We start from the raw sequence: 11,167 nt of genomic DNA, 5'->3' as shown, positions 1-11,167 counted from the left end.
GGCTTTGACGGGGGACCGTCTACCTCCGACGTAGTAGCAGTGGCTGAACCGGGTCTCCACACCGGGATCGTCTTCCTCTCCTTGGTATCCTTCGGATCCCCGATCCACATGAACTCGTCGCACTTCGGGTTGGGGGCTTTGTTCGGACATATCCAATAAGGGCGTCCGGTGGAGTACTGTCCGCTGCTCACGCCTGCTACGCAGATCAGGTTGTGCTTACACCTTGGGATACCGTCAACGTCAATCTCACCCAAAGCCTCCTTGATGATCTTAGCGTCGCTAGGACTGAAATAAAAACCACACCCTATCACTCCGCTCTTGTAATCAATGGGGGTACCACACTTAAGATGTGCACCGGGCTCTTTGCTCACAGGTTTGGCTTTACACCCGCAGAAACAGTTCACAGACACCATTGCAACCTTGGGGAAGTTGATAGCTTTAACGGTAGCGCACTCCCTATATACCTTTTTCGACGATTGACGTCACCATACGTCTCAGCCAATCTCTTACTGACGCGCAAGTTGCGCTTCGCCACGCTCGGTCGGGGTTCCACATTCTTGGGCTATTATTGGCATCCGCTCAACCGAGCAGAACGTTCGACTTCCTGTCCTATTGTCCCCTGGTCTCCGTATTTATCTGATTGGTTCGTTGACCATGACGTCACACGCATGCGCGTTAGGCTCACTTGTCCCCTAGCACGGCCCTCATTACTACTGAAATATGATCGTTAACATTGATGAACCTTGTCGTAATCTAATATTCCTCTTTCCATCCCAGACGACATACGATACATAAATTATTTTGTTATAACCTTGACTAAAGGGAAGATTTGGATATACTTGCTATTTGTTCTCGTTGTTTTGTTCTGTTTTATTAGACACTATGATTCTGTCCATGAACGTACTTTCAATAAACTGCACTTTTCTTTTAAAATGCGAACAGAGTTTTAAAGCTAAGAGGTTTCCAACCTTGGACAAAACAGCCAAATAAAATGGATAAAGGATTCGAATAAATCAATCAACAGAAAACAATGTAATTAAGAAGAAGCACGGAGAAGAGGTTATGGAGACGATAATAAAAACCTCCCTCCTGCCTCCTCTATAAGAGCTCGAAGTCCCGAGCGAGTCAGACAGCATTGCCACTAAATCTTAAGGTTCATCCAGGGGTCGATCATCATTCTGTGCTCAGCATTAACAGCGATCTGAGTCAAGGAAAGGTAAGATTTTAACTTGAATCGGCTAGATGTGTTCTAGTCGGAAGTCTAAGGCCAGACTTAAGTACTCTCCAAGAAATCCATAACGCAGCAAATATTTATTGGTATATGGTCACAGATGAGCTAGGTTCTGTTTTTATCAAGATACTGCTACCTTTCTAATCAGAACGAAGACAATAATTTGTATGCATACGCGTCAAGTTAAATTAATGGTGCCGTACACATGTCCAATTTGATGTTAGAGCGATCGATTTTTTCACTCCTAAAAGGATTTATCACTATAGTGGTGCAGTACCTAATGGTAAAGATTTTGCTAGCAAAAATACCAGTAAAACTGTGATTGAACTTTATATCTAAAACTCCAGGCAGCAAAGGCAACCCTCTGCCATGCCTATAAATAATTGTTTTAGATCACGCGATCTAAGCCACAGCACGCCGACACGGCGGTAAATATAATTTATGTTTACTACCTGAAAATCGCATCAGGGAATTATACCCAACATCAATTGCTTTAACATCATAAGCTAAGACAGATAAATGATATATTTCTTCTCCGTTTTTGCGATTATTTCACACAGAGCTGTACTTCCCGTTGTCTGCGGCAAAAACATGTTTCGAAATCCGATCCGAATCAAGCATTAGGGTCGAAATCCCTTTCAAAAGACAAGCTCTCGGTCTTAAATAAAATAAAACATTTGTTCATTCAAGATGTAAACTTTACTAGAAACAGATATCTATGGCACCAATGAATTTAATTTTATTGCGTGCACACACGCACGATTAAGCGTTGTCTTGTATAGGGCTGTCAGTCCGTCTCTGGCGTTGCTACGGGAACCATTCCGTTTTGTCTTTTTAGACTGAAATGTCGTGTCATACTTTCGCTGGTATATATTTTGTAACCTCCGTAATCTTTGCCTCTATAGCCGGGGAATTGCCAGCACCATATTTGGTCCATAGAATCCGTTTAGCTGCTCACAGAGAATAAAGGGAGTGGGACGACTCCCTGCCCATGTTTAAATCCTAACTGTAAATCCTAATTTATAAAATCAACATCGGAATCTCCACATTGTTTGTGTACTTTATATTTATGTATATTTCATTTGACGAGTGAACAGGGCCAAAACTTTGACTCTTAATATTCAGCTTTTTAAGGACGTCCAATTGCTAGACTCCAGTCTGGGACAGCCCTTGACTTTTCAGCAGTTTTAGGTTGAATGTTTTGTTTTAGAATAACTTTGTCTTTCACTAGCCAGAGACAACCTTGATTGTAGAGGGTTATTTTTCTTGTTTAGGCGATATGAATTTCTACAACACTTGCGCGTAATCTCACTTTCCGGTTGGTTGTTAGCTATGGTAAATCAAAGAACATAACTCACGGGATTCGTCATTCACGCAATCCTTGCAGGTTCACTTGAAGCAAGAGAGACGAAAAACCTTGATCCAAATTCGAGAAATTTGCTTCTCAGCCCTTTCTAGTAAATGCATTTTACCATCCTTACAAAAGGACCCTAAAAGTAAAGAAGGCTAGGCTTTTAAAACTGAAGTTTTCAATTTTCGCTTATCTGCGCGCGCTGCAAACATCGCTACGCGCACCATTTCAAACGAGCGCGCGCAGTGACTCCACGACATTTTGATCACGAGGCGATAAATATCGTGGTATCGTGAGTACATACCACGGAAAACTATGGGGAATTTGTTAAATCACTGGCAGTGGACATAAGAAAATAATATAGCAAAGATAATGGGTGTGATATCCCAACACATTTGCTTAGTCTAGATCATGAGGCTAGGCCGTTCTTATTTTTGGGGCATTTAGGCGTATGAAAATGTTTTCAGGGTGCTTTTATATTTAAGTTTATTTGTATATAAAAAATATAATACAATTAATTATAATAATGTCCTTCTCTAAAGCAGCAAAACACAAAGTGCCTCAGCAAGTTGACAATATACTGCTTTTGTTTACTCAAAGAAGCCAGCCATAACCCGGGTCTGCCCGATGGATGCTAAAGCTTCCAAGAAACTAAGGTAACTGGGGGGGGGGGGGGGGGGTTAATGTACTATCCACATTTGTGTACAATGAAAGGACGGTGTGTATTTTATAAGCTGGGCTGAGCTCCACAATACATTTTTATGTCCCCCGTTTGTTAAAGCTGGTTCATTTAAACCACAGGGTAACCAAGTCTTAAAATGATAATAAATAACATTATCATTATCTCGGGCACAGTCTAATTTATATTTTTATTATCATTAACATTGCCAGTGTCTTTGACTTTTATCCAGACAATAGGCTTGAGAACTTTTCAAAATTAATAACCACAGGAAATTAAAAACTAAAAACACTTTTTAGTTGAGTCGGCCCACATAGTCATCAAAAAAGTTCTTTTGATCTCACCCTGTAAAATGTAAAGTCAGAGATGAGGTGCATGTAGGTTATGATGATTTATCATCTGCTTTCTTACTATTGATTGTACCAATAAGCAGCTTCCGTTCAATGAACTGCCATTTTATTTCCAAATGCCATTTGCGATGACGATGTTTTTTTGTCTGGAAATGGCTTACATCTTGCTTACCCTGTGTTGGTCCTTCAACAACATAATAAAAGATGTTATGTTCAGGTGTTGAAACATTGTTCGGAAAATAACTAAAACAAGGACCGGTTATATTGCGCAAGCATACGCCTAGATTACCTTTTTTCTCTTCCTCTATCATTTTCATTTCTCCATTTCTATTTTTTTCTCTTTTTCTATTATTTTCTCTCTTTTTCTATTATTTTCTCCTCTCTCTTTTTATTATTTTCTTTTCTATGTTTCTCTATTTTTTTTTCTTTTTCTATTATTTTCTTTTCTCTTTTTATTATTTTATTTCCTTTTTCTACTGTTTATTGCTAGGCTTGCTGTTACTCTGGAAGTCTGTTTGTCTTTGTATTACTTTCAGACCTTCAGGATGGCAGGGCTGCAATGGCACCGCTCACCGTTGTACTGGGAAGTTCTTTGGCTCCCTCGGATGCAAAATTGCAAGTTACCCACATACCACGATAGCAATATCCTTACTTATCGTTGGAGGTTTAGCGTGTGGTTTGCTTCGTTTCAATGTCGAGAACCGAACCGAAAAATTATACATACCCCAAGACAGTCAGGCGATCAGAGATCTCAACAAAGCATCTCACCATTTCACGTCCTTAAAGCACAGAGATGAGTTAATGCTTTTCGAACAAAAAGAAGGCGGGAATGTTCTTACAGATGTTTGCCTTAAAGAAATTTTGTCGGTGCACCAAGCTGTGGTCGAGTTGCCGATGTTTGCTTCCTTGTGTTTACACAGAAGAGGAATGGTAGGGATTGGGAACACAACTGAACATTGCGTGATGTATAACCCTTTAGAGATATTTGACTTTGATGCTCACAACCTGGTAAATCTCACTCAGAAGATAGACAAGGTGATTAGGGATAACCAGATGATGCAAAGCGATAGGCCTGCCCTGTTGACACTACCTCGTGTCTTCTCCGCCATGAGCAAAAATTCAAACGGCACTTTTAGCACTAGTGCCGTACAGATCAACTACCGAATGCAGGCGCCAAACAACGACGGACACGAGACAAAATTATTATCATTTGAAAAAAACTTTATCAGAAAGGTGGAATCGTTGCAGCGGCAGCTTTCTCATGTGAGAATGTTTTACACGGCGGAGAGAAGTCTGGACGATGCGATAACAGAAAGCACTGGCCGAGACGTGTTGTACGTCTCTTTGACGTTTACTATAATGATCGCATTCTCGTGTATCATGCTTGGGAAATTCCATAACCCGCTAACAGGGCACTCGTTGCTCGCGAATGCCGGGATATTAGCAGTCGCTCTCGGGATTCTCGCGGGATTCGGGCTCGCAATGGCTGTTGGTACCCCTTTTATAAGTCTCGTTGGTGTTCTGCCATTTTTAGTTGTCGGAATAGGAATCGACGACATGTTTATCATCATCAACGAGTTGGATCGGCAGGACAACAAGCTATCCGTGATCGAAACGATCAGATTGGTGATGGCCAATTCTGGTATGACGGTTACCATGACAACCGTAACAGATCTCATCGCGTTTGTTGTCAGTACGACAACAGCTTTTCCGTGTATTAGGTACTTTTGTATATATGCATCATTCACAGTAACATTCTCTTATATCATGACTATTACATTCTTCGTCGCTATGGCTTCTTTCGACGTCAGGAGAATCAAAAGCAACCGCAGAGACCTCTGTCCTTTTATTTATGCGTGGCCACCCAAAGAAGGCGACCCGCCCTGGGACGAGCCGGTACCAGCGAAGGCAAACATAGTGATGAGAAAGTACGCGCAGTTTCTAATGCAGACCCCCGTGCGTGTTATAGTAGTGGGAATATCTATTGCCGTCCTTGGTGTGAGTATCTGGGGCGCCACGAATATCAGTCAGAGGTTTGATAGGAGGCTGTTAGCTAAAGATGGATCCTACTTCAAGAATTTCCTAACGGCACAAGAAAAGTATTTTAATATGAAACTCGAGGTCAGCATTGTTCTTGATAGTCAACTAGACTACGAGAATACTCTTGTTCAAGGGAAAGTTATGAGGATTCCAAAGATAGCCTCAAGGAACGCGCACTACTCTAACTCATCGATTAACTGGATGGAAAGCTTTATTCAATTTGCAAATAAAACAAACATGGAAATTACTGGAAAATCGAACTTCATGGCCGGGCTGCAGGTGTTTCTTAATTTCCCATCATTTACACATCACAGGAGTGATGTCGTCTTAGCTCAGGATAGCAAGAGTATCGAGGCGTCTCGTGTGGTTTGCTTCATGGAGAGTTCATCTAACTCTCTCTTCCAGCGCGACGCAATGCTGACACTCAGAGAAGACTTGAATGAGAAGGACGGGGGACTTCATTCTTATCCAATATCGAGATTTTTCATCTTCTATGAACAGGTATGTTACCTCTTTGAGCCCTAACAATGCAATATTATTGGATTTAAAATTTGCAATATTGACCCTCTATAAAAAAAAGACATTTTTTTTTTACTTTCTTAGTCTCCTTGCTAAAGGAGTCTGGATCCGCCCATGCACGGTTTTACTGATTCAACCTTAACCTTTTTTTAGCATTTTCTCTCTAACCATGTTGCATTTCCAATGACAAAAAAAAAAACAGAAACTATGTGCAATAAGTTTCACCAAAGAAATTTTTTTCAGTACGCGCTGATCCAGAGTGAGACGATCAGGAACCTTGTTATCGCCGCCGTTGCCGTGCTTCTGATCACGTGGCCGTTCCTGCTCAGTTTCAGCGTCACCATCTTAGTCTTCCTCGGCTTCTCCGCCCTTATCGTCGAGCTGTTCGCCCTGATGGCCGTGTGGAATGTGTCTCTGAACACCATCTCCATGATCAACCTCGTTATGGCCATCGGTTTCTCTGTTGACTACAGCGCGCACATTGCGCATGCATTCGTGACGTCAACTGAGCCGACAGCGGAGTTACGCGTTGTGCATGCGCTAAGCACACTAGGCACGAGTGTCCTTATGGGAGGTAAGAAGGCTGTGCCCTTTTGTATAAAGACATATAAGAAAAATAGATCAGAAAGTCCACACTGGTTATTATACTTTAATAACTTACTCCCCTATACAATAGTATAAAGTAGCTTACGCTAATACTGGGGAGGGCACGGTCAGTTTACAGCCGGCGGAGATGCGGAGGCACCTTTAGTTGCCTGATGGCTGGCAAAGCTGCTGTTTTAAAGGACTCCAGATAACTTAGGTTTACAATATTATCAGGAAGTAAATTCCATGCTCTTATTGCTCTAGGAAAAAAAGAATAATTAAAGGAAAGAATATCCGTTATTGCATATAGCAATATAACAAAACACATGGTTATGATCAATAGCACCTATATTTTGACTGTGTACAACCTGAGGAAGGCTATTGTACACAGCCGAAATATAGGTGATGTTGGTCATAACAATTTGTATTCTCTTGTTATTAGTTAATTAAATTGTATCGAGAATCTTGTTTTGACAACACAAAGAGATGCTTGTGATTTGTTTTTACTCGGGCTACCTGTGGTAGCAGGAGTCTAGGTTCCGCCTGCCCGCCCACTAAAAGATGTGTATAACCGTATATTTTGGCCAGGGTTGTTTCAAGGACTGTCTAGCATGTTCTATAACCAGATATTTGATGAAGTTTGAATAATAAAGAGATTCGCTCCGCCTCGGTCTTTTTTCTCTGCAGCTCGTAATGCAAATATTTCTTAGTTCTAACAACTTCAAAGGACACATGTGATTCCGAAAGAAGAAGAGAATCAATAACAGCGAAGACAAGTTTGGATAAGTTTTGTGTTTTTTCTTTTTGTTTTGTATGCAATTTTGAACAGTGTCTCAAGCATTTATCGCTCGTTAATCGCTCTCTTGTCTCCCAATAAAGAGTCAAATTTATTACGAGAATTCCGGTCTCGTTATGCTAAATTCAGTACTCTTCAGTATGTCTAGCACCGTATTACGGCGTAAAGCCCCGTGCCTACTGCGCCAGCACCAGCCAGCATTGCTGGCGAATTCTTGCTCGACTGACCACAGACAAAGGAAATGTCAGAAAGTCAATTTCCCATTTTGACATTTCCTTAGTCCTATAGTCAGTCGAGCGGAAATTCGCCAGCAATGCTGGCTGGTGCTGCGCAGTTTGCACGGGGCTTTTAAGTGTACGGCCCCCTAGAAAACAGCTCACCAGCAGGTACAAAATGCAGACTACATTTTTCGGTGATTCCTTTTGTAGCCCGAGTGCAGCGTCTAGTTATTAGCCAAAACCGACCCAAGATGTACCCATACTAACAAGGTAGCAATGGCAATAAATTAGACATTTTGGGTAGTTTGTCTTAGAAGTAATATATAAGCGATAGAATACAACTGTACAGATAAATAATGGCTCATAGCACAGCATTCATTATGTATCCCGTCTCTGTTTCCAGGGATAAGTACATTCCTCGGCATGGTCGTGACAGTCGCATCCTCGTCAGAGATTTTCAGGATTTTCTTCCGCATGTTCCTCGGCATTGTGCTGTTCGGCTTGCTTCACGGACTTGTTTTCCTGCCTGTTTATCTCTCAATCGTCTGTCGTTGGGAGGTCAGTAAGGTGTGTAGAGGCCGATTAAGACAGCACGAAAAAGTGGGTCATTTATTCATTATTATGCTATTTCCATATTATACCTATAACTGCGCACGTCCCCCTCGGTAAATCCTGGGAACGCGCCTGTTACACTTCTACGACTCGTGTTGTAGAGCGCGGCATCGCGGGCATGTCGCATGCGACTATATCTGTCCAAATCAGCATTTAGATCGCTTTGTTTGCCTTTGAGATGCTTTAGGAAAATGGAATAATCCAAGGAAAGTCATAAGTAATTAAAAGAAACGTTTTGATTGGTGGGAGCAATAAAATAAATCTCTTGGTATCTCTGGGGAAAGGGAGATTCTTGCCCACGGCTGGTTTCAAGCCGTAGCGATACTTAACATAAACTCTGGTCTGTTCCTTGCATCAACCTTTTGGTTCCTTGGAAAGAGCCAATCCACCCTCTTCTGTATTCTTTCTTTGAGAAACATGGCAACGAGTGAATTTGCCTTCTTATCTGAACATAATTTTCTGTCTAACCGAACTATAAATGCTAAACTTAGAATCCTTGACACAGGTTCATTCTACCCGTGATATGAAAGAGACTTCAAGCCCCACCCCAGTTGTGTCGTCATTCGAGCAGAAAGTCGAAGCGGATGCTGAGGATCAGAAGGACGGAAGTTCGGAGTGTGTGACGGTTCTTTGAAGATATTGCGTGAAAACTGCATAGTAGGCCGCCTGGTAGTATGATGTCTACTCTAAGCCTACCAAAAAGGCATCTAAATAACATATTTATATTCTATATTAATGCATTTAAAAAAAGGAGAGATAGTTTACAGATAGATCTTACATCTCGAGTTATTTGCGCTACGTTATTTGCACACGCCCAGTATTGTAAACTCCCATTTTTGAAAAAATTAACATAACATTTAAAAGGAATGATACAGCCTTTTAAGGTTCTTAAAAGAACTTTGCAGTCTTACTGAGAAGTGCCAACTCATTTCATTTCGAAAGAAAGACGCTGTTTATAATTTTGAAGTTATTCACATTTTCCTGAATTCAATAGATCTTTTCACCATTTCACAATTATCCTTTGTGATGACAACCCCTTTGTTATTGTTTATAATTGAAAATTAAGCGGTTTATTTGCAAGGAAACATCAAAATAACAATCTACGAATGAAGTCTGATACGTTTTTGACGATATTTGATTGGAAACGTTTAGGTTATTCGCTTTGATTAGCCGATGGAAATGGATGCTTTGTGTGACTAGGCATTGAGCTAAAAAAATAAAATGGGAGCATGATTGGCCTTCTTTAAAGCAGCAATCGCACCGTTCACATCACACCGTTCACATTAGCCGACAAAAGACAAAAGAATATATTAGAATCCAAGCTATTTAACAGGCAATCCTCTCAAATTATCAGAATCATCCTCGAAAATACTTCAAATAGACACACTAGAATGGAAGCCCGGGTAATCGAATCGACCCGAAGTAAACTGACACGATTGCCGTTTTGAAGTGCAACTGTCAAATGTGGTACATGCACAAATTATAATTAGTATTTATTCCATTCACGACGTCTGAGAGCTCTATATGTATAATAAATATCATATATAGATGTTTCAACTTTCAAAATGTGTTATTCCAAGGAAGGCCCCCTACGGAGGGAATTGTAAGCTGGGGTAGGGGGATGGTATCCATGGGGTAGGGGGATGGTATCGGTATCCATGGGGTAGGGGGATGGTATCGGTATCCATGGGGTAGGGGGATGGTATCGGTATCCATGGGGTAGGGGGATGGTATCGGTATCCATGGGGTAGGGGATGGTATCGGTATCCATGGGGTAGGGGATGGTATCGGTATCCATGGGGTAGGGGGATGGTATCCATGGGGTAGGGGGATGGTATCGGTATCCATGGGGTAGGGGGATGGTATCGGTATCCATGGGGTAGGGGGATGGTATCGGTATCCATGGGGTAGGGGGATGGTATCGGTATCCATGGGGTAGGGGGATGGTATCGGTATCCATGGGGTAGGGGGATGGTATCGGTATCCATGGGGTAGGGGGATGGTATCCATGGGGTAGGGGGATGGTATCGGTATCCATGGGGTAGGGGGATGGTATCGGTATCCATGGGGTAGGGGGATGGTATCGGTATCCATGGGGTAGGGGATGGTATCGGTATCCATGGGGTAGGGGGATGGTATCGGTATCCATGGGGTAGGGGGATGGTATCCATGGGGTAGGGGGATGGTATCGGTATCCATGGGGTAGGGGGATGGTATCGGTATCCATGGGGTAGGGGGATGGTATCGGTATCCATGGGGTAGGGGGATGGTATCGGTATCCATGGGGTAGGGGGATGGTATCGGTATCCATGGGGTAGGGGGATGGTATCGGTATCCATGGGGTAGGGGGATGGTATCGGTATCCATGGGGTAGGGGATGGTATCGGTATCCATGGGGTAGGGGGATGGTATCGGTATCCATGGGGTAGGGGGATGGTATCGGTATCCATGGGGTAGGGGGATGGTATCGGTATCCATGGGGTAGGGGATGGTATCGGTATCCATGGGGTAGGGGGATGGTATCGGTATCCATGGGGTAGGGGGATGGTATCGGTATCCATGGGGTAGGGGGATGGTATCGGTATCCATGGGGTAGGGGGATGGTATCGGTATCCATGGGGTAGGGGGATGGTATCGGTATCCATGGGGTAGGGGGATGTTATCGGTATCCATGGGGTAGGGGGATGGTATCGGTATCCATGGGGTAGGGGGATGGTATCGGTATCCATGGGGTAGGGGGATGGTATCGGTATCCATGGGGTAGGGGGATGGTATCGGTATCCATG

The 11,167-nt window shown here is 42.7% G+C and overlaps 1 protein-coding gene across 1 annotated transcript; it reads left to right on the top strand.

The window, feature by feature from the left end:
* Positions 1-1,086: 1,086 nt before the first annotated feature.
* Positions 1,087-9,934, top strand: LOC116608282 (patched domain-containing protein 3). Its single transcript, XM_032369518.2, has 6 exons — positions 1,087-1,216; positions 3,183-3,238; positions 4,148-6,152; positions 6,414-6,744; positions 8,173-8,327; positions 8,887-9,934. Exons 2-6 carry the CDS (start codon positions 3,210-3,212, stop codon positions 9,013-9,015), a joined length of 2,649 nt encoding a protein of 882 aa, XP_032225409.2. The 5' UTR covers positions 1,087-1,216; positions 3,183-3,209; the 3' UTR covers positions 9,016-9,934.
* The last annotated feature ends 1,233 nt before the right edge of the window (positions 9,935-11,167 follow it).

This window comes from Nematostella vectensis, chromosome 8, assembly GCF_932526225.1.
Source record: "Nematostella vectensis chromosome 8, jaNemVect1.1, whole genome shotgun sequence".
Taxonomy (NCBI): domain Eukaryota; kingdom Metazoa; phylum Cnidaria; class Anthozoa; order Actiniaria; family Edwardsiidae; genus Nematostella; species Nematostella vectensis.
Note: the sequence above shows the minus strand (reverse complement) of the source record. Positions and strands in the feature narration are given on the sequence as shown.

What these genes read in the sequence shown, in the direction of transcription:
- LOC116608282 (XM_032369518.2), top strand. Translation starts at nt 3,210, where the DNA reads ATGGATGCTAAAGCTTCCAAGAAACTAAG. An exon ending in AAAGCTTCCAAGAAACTAAG is followed by an intron (nt 3,239 to 4,147) that starts GTAACTGGGGGG and finishes TATTACTTTCAG; the next exon opens with ACCTTCAGGATGGCAGGGCT. An exon ending in CACGAGTGTCCTTATGGGAG is followed by an intron (nt 6,745 to 8,172) that starts GTAAGAAGGCTG and finishes CTCTGTTTCCAG; the next exon opens with GGATAAGTACATTCCTCGGC.